The 20,950-nt window shown below is 46.0% G+C and overlaps 1 protein-coding gene and 1 non-coding gene across 2 annotated transcripts; both read right to left on the bottom strand.

Moving 5' to 3' along the window:
• Positions 1–981: 981 nt before the first annotated feature.
• On the bottom strand, positions 982–18,395 carry LOC135902194 (solute carrier family 2, facilitated glucose transporter member 8-like). Its single transcript, XM_065432167.1, has 4 exons — positions 18,296–18,395; positions 9,916–10,728; positions 7,957–8,630; positions 982–1,606 (listed from the first exon to the last, which is right to left on the bottom strand). The coding sequence occupies exons 1-4, from the start codon at positions 18,327–18,329 to the stop codon at positions 1,076–1,078; spliced, it is 2,052 nt and encodes a 683-aa protein (XP_065288239.1). The 5' UTR covers positions 18,330–18,395; the 3' UTR covers positions 982–1,075.
• TRNAS-GGA (transfer RNA serine (anticodon GGA)) lies at positions 11,898–11,972 on the bottom strand. The gene has a single exon. It is a non-coding gene; the product is annotated as a tRNA-Ser (tRNA).
• Positions 18,396–20,950: the final 2,555 nt, after the last annotated feature.

The raw sequence follows: 20,950 nt of genomic DNA, 5'->3' as shown, positions 1-20,950 counted from the left end.
ATAAGAACATGACAGAGAATTATCATCTCCAACGCTACAGAGTTGCTCTTAAGAGGAAGCTTTAGCTCGGGTGCTCCTATCTAAATACATGTAAAAGGAGAATTCGTTTTTCTCGGCAACCATGGCACTAAATGTGACGAGGCTTGTTGCATTTAAAAGAAACACTTAAAATCTAGTGACTGTCAGTTTCTAATTTTTGATTTAGGTCCTCATTCTTTTAATAACAATTGGCAAAAATCAAAATTTTTCGAGAAGAAAAGAAACTATCAAGTTTACAACTCTGTAACTCAGCAACGAACAGCGATAATACAATTCTGTGAATTGCATCTAATAGTACATCTAAAGCACACAAAATCGATATGTTACACATCAATTTAAAAAACATTAGTAATATGGAAATACAGCTTTTGCAGAACCTTCGTACACAACGTAACAAAGTCACGTAAGCTGTAAAATGACATATCGAATTTGCCCGCTTTCAATGATATAATGGATGCCGTTTACGGAACCGCGATATCTTTTCTTGATGCAGAGCTATGAATTTGTAAACATCGTGCTTCTTTTTTTTTTCAAACCTTCGAATCTTTGAAAAATTTTTAAACAAACGTTAGGCTCTAAATCGGAATTTCGCTTGCAACATCCACTATAATTTGACTTTCTCTCTCAAATACAACAAATTTCATTAAAATCGGCCCACGGGTTATCTCAGAAAAACGTTTTTGCGTTTTACCTTTATTTGAATTGGCGGCGTTGGAGTTGGGCCCGAGCCACAGCTAAAGCATCCTCTTAAGCTTGAATTTGCTATTCGTCATTGCAGAAGTTGCGCAGCACGCGCGCGACCATCATCGAAGTCCCATGCCATTTTTGCGCATCAGAGACATTTTCTTCCAGTTTCTTTTGAAACATGCGGAAGTAATCCACTGCCAAGCACCACTTACTCACCTTATTCAAGTCACTCTTACCAAAACCATAGCACAGCCATTTAAATTACCACATTTATGATAACATCTTACGCATGTCGAGTGCGCGAATGCACTGTCATGACGATGATGCGCGAAAGCAAAAACGAACCAAACTAGTTCACATTCTGAGCTTCGTTCTTCACCAGTGATTCGTGTTGTGACGGTGTACTGCGGCCAAAGAGCTTCTCGATGTCTTCTAGGCTCTTCCCTCCTGTCTCAGGGACGAATAGCAAAAAAAGAACAAAACTAATAGCAAGAGCGGCGCCAAACAGCCAGAAGGTTCCAGCCATTCCCAGGGCAGCACGCATACCGTTGTAGCTTATGATGACCGCGAACCCCTCGGTAAATACAATCGCGGTGCAAGTTCCGGTCGCAAACGCCCTAGCCTTCAGGGGAATCATTTCGCCCAGAATTACCCAAGGCAATGGGCCCAGGCCCACAGAGTAGCCGACAAAATAGATGCAGAGGCTGGTCAAAGGTAGCCAACCGTAGGTCTCCGTGAAGTTGTCGCCCCCGTTTGACTTGTAGTAGAAGTACAGGCCAAGTGCGCCAAGACAGACTGATGACACTGCCGACGAAAACAGCACCAGAATTTTGCGGCCAAGGCGGTCGGCGAGAAACGTGGCTACTCCTACCATGACCACCTGAAATGTAGAGCCGGGGACGTTATAGTGGACAGACATTATCATATGAATTTTTTTCCATACATTGCATGAAAGCTTCATACCTAGCGATTGTAACTCTCTAAAAATTATTAACAGCGATTCGTGCAACACATCGGGAATGGAGAGAATGAGTCCCAGCACTGCGATGCGCTCATCTCTCACACACGAACGAGATACAAATAAAAATGCGAATGGCGTAACAAGCAACCATTGTATGAATGAACCAATCAATCGGCTTAATCAAAAGTTTATAAAGCTCCACCTTGTCTTGCTTTAAAGACAAAGTGACAAATTTAAAGAAAAGAGACTAGTTGCCTTATTGCTGGCCTGGAAGAAGGTTGCCATCAAGAGTAATATATCTGAATATTCAGTGAATGACTTAAGGCGGCAATTTAAGCCAGTAAAAAAATCTGTGCCCTTCGACTCTCACGAAGGATGACCAGCGAAGCTGTGTATCATCATCATCATCATCATCATAATCATCATCAGCCTAGTTGCGCCCACTGCAGGGCAAAGGCCTCTCCCATGCTTCTCCAACAACCCCGGTCATGTACTAATTGTGGCCATGCCGTGCCTGCAAACTTCTTAATCTCATCCGCCCACCTAACTTTCTGCCGCCCCCTGCTACGCTTCCCTTCCCTTGGGATCCAGTCCGTAACCCTTAATGACCATCGGTTATCTTCCCTCCTCATTACATGTCCTGCCCATGCCCATTTCTTTTTCTTGATTTCAACTAAGATGTCATTAACTCGCGTTTGTTCCCTCACCCAATCTGCTCTTTTCTTATCACTTAACGTTACACCTATCATTCTTCTTTCCATAGCTCGTTGTGTCGTCCTCAATTTGAGTAGAACCCTTTTCGTAAGTCTCCAGGTTTCTGCCCCGTAGGTGAGTACTGGTAAGACACAGCTATTATATACTTTTCTCTTGAGGGATAATGGCAACCTGCTGTTCATGATTTGGGAATGCCTGCCAAACGCACCCCAGCCCATTCTTATTCTTCGGATTATTTCCGTCTCATGATCCGGATCCGCCGTCACTACCTGCCCTAAGTAGATGTATTCCCTTACGACTTCCAGTGCCTCGCTGCCTATTGTAAATTGCTGTTCTCTCCCGAGACTGTTAAGCATTACTTTAGTTTTCTGCAGATTAATTTTTAGACCCACTCTTCTGCTTTGCCTCTCCAGGTCAGTGAGCATGCATTGCAATTGGTCCCCTGAGTTACTAAGCAAGGCAATATCATCAGCGAATCGCAAGTTACTAAGGTATTCTCCATTAACTTTTATCCCCAATTCTTCCCAATCCAGGTCTTTGAATACCTCCTGTAAACACGCTGTGAATAGCATTGGAGATATCGTATCTCCCTGCCTGACGCCTTTCTTTATTGGGATTTTGTTGCTTGCTTTATGGAGGACTACGGCGGCTGTGGAGCCGCAATAGATATCTTCCAGTATTTTTACATATGGCTCATCTACACCCTGATTCCGTAATGCCTCCATGACTGCTCAGGTTTCGACAGAATCAAACGCTTTCTCGTAATCAATGAAAGCTATATATAAGGGTTGGTTATATATTCTGCACATTTCTCTATCACTTGATTGATAGTGTGAATATGGTCTATTGTTGAGTAGCCTTTACGGAATCCTGCCTGGTCCTTTGGTTGACAGAAGTCTAAGGTGTTCCTGATTCTATTTGCAATTCTATTTGCAAGCTGTGTATGTGGACCCTTTAATGGCGAACTGCATCTCCGCCGCTCCGGCATTGCACTAACTCGGTATGGGCCCACATATGGGGGAGTGCTTTGCGCCTGCTTCAGTCCGGCACTGCACTACATTCGGGATCGGCCCACGCATGGAGAGTCCTTAACGCCTGCTTCACCTCCGCCGTGGATCGGCCCGGCATTGCACTATCTTTGGGATCGGCCCATGTATGGGGAGTGTTTAACGCCTGCTTCACCTCCGCCGCTGTCGGCCTGGCATTGGACTATCTTCGGGACCGGCCCACGTATGTGGAGTGCTTAATGCCTGCTTCACCTCCGCCTATGTTGACCCGACATCGATATCTTCGGGATCGGTCCACTTACAGGGAGTGCTTAACGCCTGCTTCACCTCCACCGCGGGATCTTACAGGGAGTGTTTAACGCCTGCTGCACCTCTGCTGCAGGTCGGGCAGGTATTGTACTATCTCCGGGATCGGCGCACGTATGGGGAGTTTTTTTTTTTTTTTCTTACAACGACCAAAAATTTCCTTGGACGGTAGAGGCATACAGCTTCGCTGTAAAAAGCGGTCGTTTGCACGGCTTAACTTTTCTTACATGTGCTGAAGTATCGACATGATCATTCACTCTAGCACACCCATTTAGAGCAAGCGCACCAAATTTCGACCTGCATCGCCAGCTGTCGGCGCAGCCACGCATGGCTACTGGTTTGATAACGGCGCCGCTGAAGACAGGATAGAATAATAAGCGGCAGTCAAGTGATGAGAACCGGCTGAACGTTACCGCTGTTGTTCTTTAGCTCCTTCTACCAACAGACCTCTCGAAGCCAACGGCACGACATGTCGATCACGAGACCTTCGGGTACACGCGGGAGTGTTTCGTGCGCAAAGAACTCACCCCACACGCATTACATTGCGAGTGTTCTCTTTAAGCACGAAATGCTTTCAGCTCCTGTTGTCGCCGACCTTCAACTGACCTTGAGCCAAAAGTCAGAGCGGTTTTCCGGGCAAGATAAGAATAAAACGAGATCATCCGGGAAACCAGTCCAAACTTACTAAAATGCGCCCTGTGGCCCACAACTCCATGTACAAGACCGCATTACATACGCTAGTTACGGCCCAAACAAGTTACAAAAAATATTGCTTCCGAGTTGTTTCTAAATGTTTGTGCACAATGTCATTCAAGCTGTAACTTCTAGTACGCTGAAGTTGTATCTGCATTTCCAACAGCAATGTTGAAAATGAAAAGGCCGGATACAGGGCACCATGCACTTCAATGTCATCTTTTGGCGCTGAGACAGGTTTGCCTGTGCTCTTATGAAAACCAGTGGTCCGTAAGTTCAGCGGCGCGGGTTTTGCGTCACCTGGAAAGATGCAAGTAATTTTTTTTTTCTCTCCCTGGTGTCCTCCCCTGCCTGTCGAGCCGCCTTCAGCCGGTTTTCTTCGTGTTGCTGGGCAGCGTCTATATGGACCAGTGCACAGTATGGCAGGGTGCGGTGTTATGCAGTGTGGTGTGGTGGAGTGTGCCGTTGCGCACATGTACTATATCCATCTTAATATTGTGGCTAGTATCATCTCCTACCAATCTGCTTCGCCGGTTGCCATTTCGTGCTTGCATCTACTATCGATTACGGGAGAGCCAGCAGTTCTTTTTTTTGTGTGTGTGTGTGTGCGCTTTGTGTCCGTCCACAGAGCTGGTTCGTCATGCCAGAAATTTGCTGCGTAGTTTGATGCGTAAATAGCGGCGACAGAAGGCAGTGGGATCGGCTTTTTCCGATTCGCAAAAGATGAGAAACGGCGAGAAAAGCGAGGGCTGGTAATGCGCCTTGACCAATGGCAGCTGTCAGACACCGACATATTCTGCAGTATGTACTTGCACTTTTCTCTAAAACTTCAACTAAGCTGCTCCTGCCTTGGCAGTGTCCGGCTGTTCTCATGCTGGGTGATGTTAAACTAGAGAGCGAACACGGGAGGCGACCGTGGGAGAAATGACCGCAGGACATCGACTGATGTCACACGGGCACTTTCGATCACGACCGAGCCAGATCCTAATGCAGTGCTGCTACATGTGCATTTCCGATTGAGATTTTGCTCTAACTGGATCCATTCAATCGTGATCTAGCTTTTTGATCATGATCGGATATGTCAATCACCCGCATCCTCAAAGGTCAGTGAACTAAGCCAAACGCCCATGCTTGTCCCTCCATAGCAAGGCCGTAGGCCTTAAGCGAGAGGTACCATTTCATTGCTCCCATTTAGTGTGTGATCCAGTTTTGTTCACGAGGTAAAAATATATGTCGCCAAAATGCACGTTCAACGAGCACTTCAGATCCTTTTTCCGACCGTCTAAGAAAAAAAAATCGGGGTACTGCTTGCCGCAGTACCCTGACGAACAGTTCGGCGTACCGCTGACGGGCAGCTCCTGGGAGCGAACTTACATACCCGGCGAAATTCATCGCAGCAGATGCCATTTCACGAGGCGAATGTTTTGTCTACCAGCTCTTTGCACAAGGCTGGAACTTCGTTTTGCGCACGACCCATGAAGTCACGCTGTCTACGAAAGGGTGAGGTCCATTCCCGTAGTCCCTAGCAAAAGATGGCTGCCCCCTAGAAGCGCTGTAAATTCTAGTCTATACATAATTTGCACGTGCTTCACTTCCAGTCCGCTCCGCGAGTATATCCGTCATCACTGGGTACCTGCGGCGTACTCGGCTGCTGTGTCGTTGTTGATCCGAGGTTCCTTCTCGCGTCGTGACCTTGCCGACATACGCCATTTTAACTTTCCGCGCAGAGAGTAACACCGCCAAAAGAAGCCAAAGTAAGCAGAAAGAGGCATGTATAAGTCTGCACCGTTTACCGAAAGTGATAACAGGGCACCGCGAACACTCCCTGCTGATGGGAATAAGTAAATGTCTGTTGTTACCCCGGTAACCCGGGTAAATGGGAATCATGTTCAGATCACGAATGGTCCATATCCAGACTTTAGTGATGGATTCATGGCTGGAGGCAGTGCCAGCAATGAAGACAAAAAAATTAAAAATAAGAAAGTAATAAGCAAGCGAGGCGACAAAAACTGTGCATGCACCATGTTGTCTCGTTTCCTTCGTCGCTTGCGCTTTTAATGACGACGAATCAAAACGATGCGCCGAGTTTCTCCTCCCCTAAGCACATTAAGATGTCAAACCAAAACTTATTTGAAGCAACTCATGTCCAGCCGCTGCTGTTATGTTCAAACACACGGTAAGGACAAATGATCGCCGCATGCCTAAATTTTGAACTGGTTTTTACGAAACAAAATGTTTACGGTCTAGGAGCACCTGCCACCTAGAAAGATGCTGCAGAAGTTCTGATAACCGTCTACTTATACATAAGCATTCTTTGGTTCAGTTGCTACTGTGCTCTCGCTTACTTATTTAGGTAGCTTATGTATGTCTACCCACCGCTGCCAACCATCTTCTATTATACCACTATAACGATGGCATATGTTAACTAGACCAATTATGCATTTATTTTGCGGATATATTGTATCAACTGAGCGGAAACGCCGTCACAACTTTCTTTTTTTTTGCCACACCACAGATTTCTTCTTTGTTTTCCTTTTTTAGTTACGACTTTGAAGCGGCGGCAGCGAGGTCGCCAAGTTTAAAGCGAAGCTGTTTTTGCTTCTTCGACTTTTGCGCTTCTTGATTCTTGAAACTTGATTCTAAAGCTACGGGGATCACCTGCATTTACCCTATTATAACTATTAAATGTATTCGTCAAATATGCATTTATTTTGCAGATAAAGGGTGTGCAACATCGCACGTTACGGACAGATTTTACTGGGGAACTCCCCATAGAATGCTTACGCATTAAAATGGAAGCTCAAAGAATGTAGCGACCACCTGTTTTGCATTTTACCCGCTTGCGTTTCGAACCGACTAAAGAAAAATTGTGCACTCATGATTGAGCCTGTGTGACAAGCAGGGCAGTCCGGGAACAGAGCGACTCAAAGCATAAGGAGGGGAAAAAAGTTTCACTGCCGCACGCGAAGGAACTTCTTTGTATTGGTTTCGCTAATGACGAAGACCCGCCGTCAGGCGCTACGCCGATATGTTTCTCGCCCAATTATACATCAACCTAGCAAAGTTTCCAGAACTTCTTTTCTTGCAGAGTGACGTAGTTCGCAGACATCAGCAGATAATTATAATCATATCCAAGCACGTCGTGGCTGGCAACACCTCGGGGTATAAAATCGCAGCCCCACCAAACCGCAGTTATACGGGCCCACGCAATCGCACGTTTCGACCTTTTCGTTATAGCAAGCCTGCATTGGCCGCACAAGTTCGTCCATATACGAAGGGCCAAATTCGGGGATCGTACTTTTGCCATCGCACCGTTTATAGGACCGTAAACGTGTGTCGAAACGAACGGCGAACGAACAGCGAGGTAGCCTGCAACGACAGGCGGTGAGAACCGACGACGGATGTGACATCACGTGCAAACTATGTATAAGCAGCAGCAATAACCCTCCTAGGTATCCATACCTTCGAGACGTATTGAATTAATCATTCCGTTTAATGCGCGCCCATAAAAGCAGCGACTTCTAGGCTACATACCTGATGGGGCCTCACCTGTATAAATGCCACAATAATAGCAGAGTTCTCTGGCGATATGGTTGTGCCGGCCTGTTCGAAGATGTCTTGGGTAAACGTGATGATCAAGCTAATGGCTGACAGCTGCTGCATCGTCATGGTGAGCAGGACGCACAGGAAAGACCGGTAGACGCGCGGCGATGCCATGTCTCGCAACGAGAAGGCCGCAGCAGCCGCGCCGCCCTTGCGCGACACCGCGGCCTCCAAGATGGTCAGTTCGCTCGCGGCGCCGGGGCCGAAGTAAAAGCGCAGCGCTCTAGCCGCACTGTCGCGTCGATTGTGCTTCAGCAGCCAGCGGGGCGACTCGGGACACGAGAACAACAAGACGCTCATGGCCGCCGCCGGCAGCAGGCAGCAGACCGCCAGGAGCCAGAAGCCGAGGTATTTGCCGAGCACGAAGACGAGCAAAACACCGCAACCCAGAACACAGTTGGCTCCCGTGCTCAGCAGGCCCCGGTAGTTGGCTGGAGAGATCTCCGAGATGAAGACGCTGACGGCGAGTGCCACCGTGCCGGTGCCGACGCCCGTGAGCAGGCGGCCGACGAACAGCGCCGCCTTGGGAGTGGCCACCGCCAGGCATAGCCAACCGAACATGAACCAGAGCGACGAGGCGATCAGAGTGTTGCGACGGCCGATCGTGTTCACTTGACGACCTGCAGCAGTGCGTAATAATGAAGAAAAACAAAGCGGTGCTTATATGGAAAACAGAATGACTGAATTCGTGATTAGTTGACGAAATCTTATGGCAAACATAAGACGCGGGAAAGGGCGAAATTGAGAAGCTATTCTAATATGCTCACTAATACCACTTTCTCTCCTACGGTTACATTTCTGTGATTTACTCAACAGGGTTGGTAGCGTGTTCATCTCTACTCGTTGTAGTTTGAAAGATTTGTAACGATGTGTAAGATTACACGACATACAGGGCTTATGTGCTGTTGCCTATTTCTTCATTACACATTCTATCTGTATATATATATATTGTGTGTGGGCGTGTTTGTGCAAGTGCTTATTAGTTTTATGTGTTGTTCGAGGTCATTATTCCGTAATTACCGAATCTCTTATTCTTCGTAGACACGCGCCAATTTGATCTACTTATTTGAAGCTTTAGTTATGTGATTGTCACAGGTTGCCTTGTACCACCTTTTGGACGTCATGCAGCTCTTTTTTAGGGCTTTTAGCTCAATATGCCAGTCAGAATGTACCTCATGAGCGAATTTAATTGAACTGATTAAATATGAGTATTCGACTTGTGCTACTGTATAGAACAAATAATCATGTAAGCAATGTTAAACAAAGAAAAATACTAAATAGCCAGCGCAAACTCGTTGTCATTTAGAAAAAGCGAAGACTGGAGTTCAACGCGCTCATGAACATTTTTAAGCATCAAGAAAGGCGGGCACAAATACGACTTACAGATGAAGTATACGACTGCTAAGAGTAGCCTCGTTGCACAAACATACACTTCGCACATTGGTTCTCCACCAAACTCGCGTTGCTGCATTGCTTCGTCTTTTGCAGTTAGCATAACTTTCATCTTTCCAAGAAACTCAAAAGCACCTGGCAGACACTTCTGCAGCGTCTTTGCCACACCACGAAGTAGCGACGAATTTTCGTTAAATTTCATAACATAATTCCTGGGGAACCTAACATGCTTAAGAATATTAGCGGCCAAACCAAGGCGCACTGAACACCCCTTTTACACCCGAGATTCATTCAACATGCGGAACCTTACGCATTCTATCGGTCGCATTCTATCGTTACGCATTTTATCGGTTCTAAACATTCCGGGATTCCTACTTCACCTTCCCTACGGTTGGTCTAACACTTTCCCAGCATCTCGTCTCATCATAGCTGAGCTATACAAGTAGTCCCAAAACCACGTGCTTCATTGCAATGATTTCGTGGAATGTTCGCACTAAATGTTCGCCAGCTTACCGCCACTTAGGCCTCCTATGGCTGCACCAAGCATGACAAGAGCGCCGAACCAGTCACTGTCAGTTTCGCTGAACTCCATCGCCTCCCGTATGCTTGGAAGCGCTGGCGACGAGTAACCCACGGATAACCCAAATGACAGCGATGCCAAATATGTTATGGCTACGGTCAGATACAGCCGCATGCGGGCTTCTGCCTCTGTACCTACATCGTCCGGCGCAGCGACAAGTGCGCATTCGAGTTGTGGCAGTGCCGGTGGTAACGGACATGCTGCCACATTTGGGTCTGCGGCAAGCGGGACCGCAGAGTTCGCGGCCGCAGAGTCCACATTCCCAGTATCACCTGCAAAGCTTTCGCCCGTCGTCGCGGCATTCGTATTCTCAGGCACTGCCCCTGTAGCGATGACCTGACGTTTCGCAAAGGCTGCATGAGGTGGAATCGACGGGGTCACACTCCTTTCTGTGGCGTCACCATGAGAGTCACACGCTACCGCAACGACGTCTTGTGCTGCACTCTCATTCCTGTGGTCTTGGATGTTAGCTGGCTTGTTTGCTGAGAGTGCTGCCGAAGCTGCCGCAACGCTGGACTGGATCTCAGCAACCGTGATGGAATCCGCGGCAATCTTCTTCATGGGTGACATTAATACAGTGCCACCCGTCACTTCAGTAGGCTTATTCGTCGCCTCATTCGTTGTTGTGGCTTCTTGCTCGGCGGCCGCATTTTCAGATCCGCTATTATCTGCAACATGCGGTGCGGCGCTGGCTCGCTCCAGTGCCCCGGTCGAAGGTGCTGCGTTTGCCGTAGGCACTGTTGTCACTGCGAGTAGAGAATCGGTTTCGCCAAAAGGTAAATGAAGAATAATATACATCAATCAGACTGTGACAGCAGCAGTCCCTGAAATTAAATGTAAATTATTCTTTTTCTTTCTGCTTGCACGTAGACAGTATATCTGATCAATAGGTGTGTTGTCATTGTTCTTGAATACATTAAACAGCTGCGGAGATACTTCCATATTCCTCGACTGTAACTAGTCACGCTGTCCAGCACCTTTTATTTTGTCCACTCCACGTACACTGGATAAACGTGAAAGACAACAAAAGAGAAGCGTGCTCATATAACTGCAGAAGGGTACACATTTGGGCTGGTTCGTCTATGATTACGAGCAGAAAAGAGCGCTAAACGACAGGACGGAAAGGGGGACACAGACCACTGCGCTGACTAACAACCAAGTGCCTTTATTCTTTCAGACAGCATATACCGGTTGTTTCAATGAACACTTTCAACATTTTTTGAACGTTGCCTGCGGCAGATAGCACAATTCTTGTTCATGAGGTGGTCTACACTAAGCGGCGGGTACTACCTATAAAAAAATTCAAATGCTTAATCGACTAATTAACAACATTTCGCTAATCGACCTTTAAACTAATTACCCTGTGGCCCATATGCAATTTACAAATTCTAGCCATGGAGTTCGCAAGGCGGATATACTTGGAACAAATTCTCAGGATGGCACCAGTTTCACCATGCATTGGCGTTCCGGTTAGTTTTGTGCTTGGCTACATAAAACGTTTTGTTAAGGAAGTAACTCAAACGTTAACGCATTTCTCCACAAAGTTTGGGAGTTCATATCCCGGAACTGGTGTCATTCTGAGAATTCGTTCCAAGTGGATCCGCCTTGCGAACTCCATGGTCAGAATTTCCAAAGTTTATTATTTTACAAGTTCATTAGTAAATTTTTGCTAATTATTGGATTATAGATATCAATTTTTGGCGCAAGTAGTGTCAGCCGCTTCGAGTCGACCACCTCATGAACTAGAATTGTGCTATCTGCCACAGGCAACCTTTATTAATTTTTGGGAGTGTTCACTGAAACACCCTGTATATTAATGAAGAGAAAATCAGACATCCACCCGTTCGTAGCAACTGCTACGAAGGAAACCCATACGGGTTCCTCGAAAGAAAAGCCTCGCAGTTGAAGAAAAATTTGTCCTGGTCCGGGACTCGAACCCGGGGCCACCGCCTTTCCGGGGCAGCCGCTCTACCATCTGAGCTAACCAGGCGGCAAGCAGATGGTAGGGCGAAGTCGAATTTCTCAACTACTCGAAGCAAAGGCAAGAGTTTGACATAATAGTTCTGCGGAAACCCGCAAGGTGGAGAGAGGTAATTAATTATATATACACCATGCGCAGCGCCTACAGGGGCGCCACTGAAATCGACGTAGCGGCGACCGTTGCAACCGCAGGCCGGCCTCGTGCGGTAGACACCTGCTTCCACTGCAGGCATGACTGAACTGTGTACGTGCGATTTGCCGCTTGTGCGTGTCCCAGATTGTTAATTCTGCGGTGGCAGTGTGCGCAAGGAAATCGCTCTGTACGATAGTGGAAATGTGTCCAACTTCACGGCTTTCTGGGACGACATTGCCTCCTTACGCGCCGAGTGTTTGCCGCAGGTGATCATGGACAAGATCATGGACAAGATCATGGATCATTGCCTACGAAATGGAGCTCATCGCCAGTATGCCGCTTTCATTATAACGCTGCGGCCGCTGATGGCTTCATTTGTTGGCCCATGAACCAACGTTCTTTATGCACACAGTTGCTTAGTTTACATGCCGTGTATTTTTCTAGCAGGTTGAGGGAGCACCATCGCGCCTGCGAAGGGTTCGTACAGGTGCGGCCACGTGAATAGCCAGCGACGGTAAAGCTTGCAAACCAGCACGATGAGCTTGAGAGAAATTGTACATATAGCACTCCGGCGATAAGTAAGGGTTGATTGTTTTTTTCCTTGTGCCTTACCACTGCACAGCATAGATTTCACATGTTCCATCGTTAAACAAGCACAGCGTTTCGATGATTTCACAGGAGCACGCGAGTGAGATATCAGAAGACGCCATAGCTGAAAATTTGCCTCGCTGGTCAGTCCAGAGCATATTGCTTTTATATTTTGTTATTTTTTGATGTCACCACCATTTTTACTAGCATCACCCTCGCACCCAAATACAGAATTAAACCGTATGTTGTATCGCCTGTTGCAGTGCCGCGAGTCTGAATAGCCAACGCAGCGCTTTTTAATTAGTTAAAAGAGTACGTTGACACAATATGAACAGTTTGAAAGCAAATACAAAGCATGGAAATAAATGATTCTTGTAAACCACGTGCTACATTGAAATCACCTTCAAAGCAGAGACAACTACAGTGAAACAACATGAACATATATTGACCCATTTCGTGCAAAAGAAGTAAAATAGAACAAGCACTCGCTAGCACTACTAGCAAGGAAACAAAAAAGGAAACATAAAGGTTTCAGAATTGGCCACAACGAATGATTCAGCTGGCATAAATTGAATCTGCATTGGTTGCGCACATCAGGGCTTCGAAGTTGAAGGCGTTTTCCATTACCACGAATTTATAATTAGAGGCATTCAAAACGACGTTGAATGCCCTGTCGAAAGCCTGTAATGCTACAGACGCCTGGCTGTACAGTCAACATGCAGATAGCCGACGCAAGCGTACACCGAACGGTTTACGCCGCATGTCGCATTTCAGTGCCATCGATAGGTAGACCAACAGCCGATTCCGTGCGACGCATGGAAGATTCCGTGACGCTTTTTTGAAGGCGCCATCACTTGCTTTTTAATACGGAGCCCTTTGTTCAAAGCATCTAAACACAATGAGCGCTTCACAGTTTCGCTATGTTCGCCATTCGTGATGTTCCGTGCCAGTGCCCACAGTACATTCTGCAGAGAGAATCGCTTTCCGTCGTGCTGAACCAGTTGGACGGCCTGCCTCTGTCGGAAGAAAGAATATTACGACGTCGACGCGACTTAAAGGCAACTCCGGCGGTTATTTTTTTATTACCATATTAGGATATTGTCATTTTCAAATGGTATTTACATTCCTGTCACCGCTAGGGTGGCTCAATTTGCTTAGAAATTTATCAATAACTTTAAATGAGCAATAAACGAGATACCGAAGCTGAAACGGGTAGCTGCTTAGTGTGACGTCACAATGAGTCAAGGACGTCAGCTCCTACACTACCATAATGTAAACACGCAGTACACGTGGATCTAACGTCAAGGAAGCGAAGCTGATGATATCTCGTGACAACACAGGGAGCTTTTACAGAGATTCCGATCTAGACAGCGGCAATTTAAGCCACGATTTCAGCGACAGTGGGGTGTAGTCTCTGACGGCGCAAACACAGGGTGGCCAGCAGCAATTCATGTGTCGGGAACGCAACCAATTTTTAAGATTCATTTTCAGGAAATCTAAATGACTTTCAGCCATATAGTTTGGTTCAGAAGAGAACATTTATTTAAAATGTTGTTAAAATCTGTGGACATCGAAAGATAGCCGGAGTAGCCCTTTAACAACGCATCAGAAGGCGGTGAAAAAGTTACTGCGCTTCTTGAGATCGAGCGGTCTGTGTGAACGCCTGTGATTGGAAAGCCTTTTCTGCTACCTGTTTTCTCTTTTTCTTCTACTTTTTTTTACTTTTTTTTTCTTCTGTCGGTTTTTGTCGTCTTTACAATCCCTATACCCCCAGCCCAGTGCAGCGTAGCAAACCGGCGGCTGCATTTCGATGGGGGCGAAAGGCGAAAACACCCATGTACGTAGATTTAGGTGCCCAATAAAGAACCCCAGGTAGTTCAATTTTCCGGAGTCCCCCACTACGGCCTGCCTCATAATCATATCACGGTTTTGGTGCGTAAAACCCCATAATCTAATAATCTAATCAAATTTTAAACGTGGTGGCGTTCACTAAAAGTGCAGCGGTATCAATCAAAAGATAACAACATAGTAATCGCTCTAAAACTGTGGTAAACGAAGCGCGATTGCTTATCTTCTCCGTTGAATAACTGCTGCCGTCGCTCTTGCTCGTGAAGCAGCACCGGAAACTAAGTGTGTACCTGGAGAGTCTTTGTGCGCTCTAAGGCACCCAACTACGCAACATTTATTTCAAGACATCTCTGAAGGCTTACAGAAGCGTTAAATCACGATCGAGAACGTAAACATGACATCACGCGCATAGGCGCGGACGGGAACAGTACTCGCCCGAGCCCACGTACGCTTCGCGGCCTTGGCGACAGGCGGCGTTATCGGTGTTTTGAGCATGGCGTATACACTGCCACTATTGCGAAGTACAAGAAAAGCGGCGAAAATTCAGCATGGCTGGGGCAATAAATTGTAATCAATGCCACAGGAAGCCTATCTCCTTCGGAAAGAGCGAAATGGTAGGGAGGCTTACACATGTGTCGCCGCTATTATGGATGTGAAAAGCTTCAGAAATAAGACGTGCGCGGTCATCGTGGCAGTTTGACAAGAAGGTCACATCTTTAAAATATGGTTGCAAATGCGGCTGCAATCCATCTTACCTCAAGGCGGTGTTTACTTCAAGGAGGTGCAAATACCTGTGGTTTATCATTTTTTTCATAAAGTTTGGAACGACAACTTGTTAATGCAATGGTTCGGTAACTTTCCTCTGACAATGGATATTTACCTTGTTTTAGAATGGGTACTACGATGTCTTCTCTCCGTACCAGTGAAAGGTACCCAGTTACCCAAGTAGCGTTAAAGAGGGACAGAAGTGCCATTTGAGCGTCAGGGTGAAGATGCCTTATCATCTCATACATAATTCTGGCGGCTCCGGGAGCAGAGCTTTGACAACTGTTTAATGATTCCCTGAACTTCGCAACACCAAATGGACGGTTGTAAGATTTTCACTACGCTTCGTATTCAACGGCTTGCTTTCTGCTGATTGTTTTAGTTTAATGAATGATCACGAATAATGTTTGGAGCTGGACACATGCTCGAAATGCTGTCCAAGGGCGTTAGCCTGGTCTTCAAGGTTACTGCCTTGGACAACGACCAAAGGCAGGAGGTAACGTTGTTGGCCTACTATTTTTTTCAGCCGGTTCCAAAGTATTCCGTCTTGTAAAACGTTGTAAAACGTCTTCCTTATTTTTTTTCTTGGAAATGTTAGGTATCTTGCTGCATACCATATATTTGACTTGTACCTCGCATATTGTAAGCATATTTCTGTTTCTAATTATCAGCTACGTTAACCTTGTGTTCTTTGATATATGTCATTCCTATGTTTCCTTAATGTGTCAAATACCACATTTTTATTTACTGACACGCAGTGTTTATTTCATTTACTTGTTTGATTTGAACTTCAATTATTGTAAGCGCCTTCCTTGTACTTGATTATTTACTTCGCTAACTTCGTGTAATCTGATGTCTGTCGCTGCTATGTTGCTATAATGTATTAATTAGTATGTTGTTAGATTACTAATAGGAGGTCTCCCGCACAGCTTTTGTAACTCCTGGACCTCCTCCTGTACTAATGATGAGTGATGAAACAAATAAATAAATAAATAAATAAGTAAATAAATAAATGCATACATAAATAAATGAGAAGGAATAGAATACAAAATGCGCATCACCAAAGAAAGGCACTCAGCTGTGAAACAAAGAAAGCAGTCTGCGTGGTATGTTTGCTCAGACAGCATGTACTGACTTTACAAATATGACACGAATTTTTTCTGAGAAATTCAAACAGTTATACCATATGCAACAGCTAACATCAATCTTCGCCCTGAGCTACCTCTTCTCTAACACATTTCCCAAGCAACCCCAATATCGCAGATGTCCTTGGGCGAAAAAAATAAAGCTGCTAAAGAAGCACTAGCTTATAAACATTCCGATGATTTAGGCCCCTTACAAATGAGGCGAGGCGAAAACTTCGAACTTAAAAAAAGATAATGAGCTCTGCATGAAGCAACTAGCACCAGCTCAACATGCGCGAAGCCACGCATATATAAAATAGATACAAAAGGATTAACTGCGTGACATCTGGCAATTTGACGGACCACATGAAACAAAATCAGTCCTTGCAAGCCTGATGATCATGAGCGCATCATGACATGCATGATGCACTCGTACAGTTGTACTATAAATAACAAAATGGTAAAGAAGCGGCAATGGCAGTGAAATGTCTTTCTGTCAAACCAAACCATACCATGGGTACTAGGAGTAGGGCTAGTTGGTTTTCCATGGCTGAACAAGTAAATTAGAGCAATAAAAGGCACAGACAGAAGAAAGTCTCCCTTTCTTGTGTCTGTGTCTTTCATTGCGTTAATTTACTTGCTCAGCCATAACTTGGGTAGGACGTGGCAATTTCATTGCTCATCCATGTAAACATGACCCAGTGTAACACCGAGTCGGCAAAAGAAAGCGTAAGAGCGAGAAACTTCCCGCCGAACTGCGGTCCTCCATTGCTGCCGTTTTCCCCGCTAACGAGGCCTCGCGGAGAATGATTAGAATCGCCTCACTTGCACGATCGTTCCATGTATATGAGTACCCCACCGCGCAACAATTTTTCTTCAACGTGCCTCGAAGCTTCGGCCACCAAACACATGCGTAGGGTGTGTGTGTGTGTGTGCGTGTGTGTGTGTGTGTGTGTGTGTGTGTGTGTGTGTGTGTGTGTGTGTGTGTGTGTGTGTTTTTGCTCCAAAAACGTTCATCAAACAGAGAAGCACCAGCAACGACGCAAGAAATTACGGCAGACGGCTGCCTCTTTAGCCGAGTGCATTTAGCAACACCGCCACCAGCGATGCGTAAATCGGCGTGCACTGCGCTTATTCCAATGGGCATGTTGGTAATCAATACTGAATAAATCTGCAGTGTACAGAGAAGATGAGGAATGATCCGTCACGACGACGGACTGCTGACTTTCTACAACATTTTATAACAAGCCGGTTTGAATATATACACACAAACTAGTGCAGCTCGTTGATCAGCTGCGTCATAACACACAGTAGATGAAAACAGACAAAAGAAAGAGAACAAATCAGATATGACAGCGACAATGAAACAAGGAACGACGCATTAAGCCTTTTGTGAATTACCACCACCCTATCAAACCCGCCTCTGCACATAGCTCAAAATGCCGAGGGACCTCTCTGACAGCTCAGCGGGAGGTAAACTGACACACGCGTCACCCAGCGCTGCAATTGCTGCTGCTACGATAATCTATTTAGTCAAATGCATGATGCCCTGCGTTGGAATTGCACTCGTAAAGGAACAGCACGCAACCGTAATTCCTAGATTGAAAACTAGGGTGAGAGGCTGCGACGTTATGCCCATTTTATTCGCATGCTCACAAAGCCTAACATTAAAGCATCGACTGGTCTGGTCGATGTAATTCCTGTCACAAAACAACGGAAGCGAATAAAAATGTCCAAGTTACAAGGGCTGAAGCACCTTCCATGTTTAGTTTCACGGCCAACCACAGCATCTGGGTAGCGTGCCTTAAAATGTGTTCCTACACATGCGTGTTCGTCCTAAGCCATATTTATTAATAATGCGCTCATGATGCCTACCTTGTGGGTGCGCCTCCTGCTCGTCTACCGGCATGTGAATTGAGTTTGGAACGGCAGATCCGGTAACCTCCAGGCGAGGTTCATCCCGTGAAGAGGCATGGCCCCTCTGTGATGAAATCGACATTCCCGGCTACAAGCTGGGCCTGCAATATTTAAAGATGTAGTTGGTTGCATTTTGCAACGACGGCGTACGTTGGTGGTCGGGATGTGGAACACAACATCAAAGGACGCGTTTGTTCACCTATAGACTCTTCGTTACGCCACAGCTGAGAAGGCAAGCCGAGTTCCGAAAATGACGAACCTCTGACGGAGTTCAGTTACCTTTGCCTCGGAGCAGACTGGACCTTGCTCTTGTTCTTGTTCTCTAGTGAAATTACTGGACCTGAAGATTGTGGTGACTGGCACGAGTTCTTCTTCTTCGTCTCGATGCTATCCAAGTGCACGCGCCTAAAATAAATCCCGTGCAAGTGTCGTTGTAGAAAAAAAACAGACATTTTCGGTTCCTGCTAATTCTACTTGATACACCTGCTTTCATATAAAAACTTTTTTGCAACAATGATGACGATCCTCTATACGTAAATTATAGAATTCTCGCAAGATGAAAAGAAGACTTGCGCTGTTCTTTTGTAATATCAGATCTCCTATCTGAAAGCAAGCAGCAGAAACAACGGCAATCACCAACGAGCGTATCTTCAGTGCAATGTACCGATATTTACAAGTGCAGGCAACGAACGCCGTTCCCGACAGGCCTTGTTTTTTGAGAAAACGAAGCGACTAAAAAACATTGCAGAGACAGTCCCACAAGGGGCGGTCTGCAACCCTACAGCCTCACCGCCACCCCCAGTCCAACCCACTTCGCTGACCGCAAGCATCTCCCTCCACCTCTAGCCCGGCGTTTACGACCCTAGCTGTGGGCGATAGCCTGTGTCGTTCAGAGAGTAAAACTGCGTTTCAAGGAGGAATGTTGTGTTTCTGTTTCCTCCCCCAATTTCGCGAGGCGCCCTTTTGCGTGGGAACCACTTGGGGCGAGTGTACGCTTGTGCCTTACTTCGCGTCGCGTGTCTCAGGTCCACAGTAGCATATTCGCGGGCCGCTGTCGACCAGACCGAGTTTTCTCTAATCAAGTGCGCGATTAGGCAGCCGAGGCTGCGGTCAAGAACGTTTACAAAGGTCCCACCATTGTAGATGCGTATAAGATTGTTGGTGGACAACGTAGAAATCAATGCCAACAGCGACGTCACAGCGAAAACGCGACGTATTTTACAATGTAGCTTACAGGATTCTTAGCCGCCCAGTGACCTATGTAGCAGCACTGCAAATGTACAGGGAAAATTAAATCGCTCAAATCTTGTAGGTGGCATGGCGTCACTTCTGTAATGACCCCATCTGTAGTAGAAGTACCGTATTGGCCTCAGAGTTGATTCCTTCAGAACGTGTCATCGAACGTTAACAGCAATACGCATTCAGCACAGCAACTACCACATCTCCTGCGGCTTGCATGGTGATTTACACGAAAACTAAATTTTAAAAGTGGTGTGAAAAGTTTTAAATTTGAAAACGATCTCAAATGCCTTGGATGCTGCATTTCCGACAGGTCGCTACATGGCGCAATGGGTCGACAAGGGACACGCTCAGTACACTGGGTAACTCAAGCTGGCTAGCTGACTATTTGCCATCGCCCCGTTTCAAAGGGGATGCCAATAAATCATCATCATCATCGGGAAGAGGGATAGAGGAGCCCTTCAGCAGTGCATGTCCCCTAAACGACGCACTTCGATGGCGGTGGTATTGTGTGTCGTAAATTGCATCAATGCTAATCGGACTAACGTCGACAGTAGTGCTCAGATGGCTTCTGTCGTAAGTTTTCCTTCCTTGTGATGCACGCATTATTTCAGTATGACATAGTCAAGCATGCCGTGGAATTTTAACTACGCACATCGACGGACTTTAGCACTCTCAGACTCCCCTTGTCTAAGTAGGCTAGACAGAAATAGTGAAAATATACAGCTTTACGGAACCCTTTAGTCGCAGCTGTGTGGCCAAAGGCTTATGCTAATCCTTTATTCTTTGTTCGAGGCGGTTCAACATTTAACTGTTCGAATAGATTTGTTTCTGATAATCTTGGTCCATTATGTTTATTTTCGTTTCCTTCGTGCGCTATCAAGTTGAGGTTGCGTTGTGGTCAGTGTAACAAGCTTCGAGAACTTGCGTAAAACAGTCATTTTTTTTTCGTTGTTCAGTAGGACAATATCTAAACACCTAACTGCCCGACGTGACAGTGGCGTCGCATTTAAGCGTTCAAATTTGAACTCTCCTTACACCATTTTTTAAATTAAGTTTTTGTGTCTATCAATAATTGGCCCACAGATGAAAAAGCAGTCGCTGTAGTAATCGCTTCTTGCTTTTCAGGCTCGATGGTTCGTTTTGAACGTCCCGCCTCGGGATTAAACAGCAAGGCCAAAGCTTCTACTACAGATAATGACCTACTAAGGTCATCCACAACATGCATTACTATGTCATACAGAAATGAAGTCGCGTACATCACGAAAGAAAGAGAACTTATCCACCTAATCCACGCTATTCTTTTTTGTGGTATAACATAATGATAACTGCCTTTTAGATACTATACTAATGTAAAGGCAAAGATTGGTACGC

Source organism: Dermacentor albipictus, chromosome 4, assembly GCF_038994185.2.
Source record: "Dermacentor albipictus isolate Rhodes 1998 colony chromosome 4, USDA_Dalb.pri_finalv2, whole genome shotgun sequence".
Taxonomy (NCBI): domain Eukaryota; kingdom Metazoa; phylum Arthropoda; class Arachnida; order Ixodida; family Ixodidae; genus Dermacentor; species Dermacentor albipictus.
This window is presented reverse-complemented; position numbering and strand designations above follow the sequence as displayed.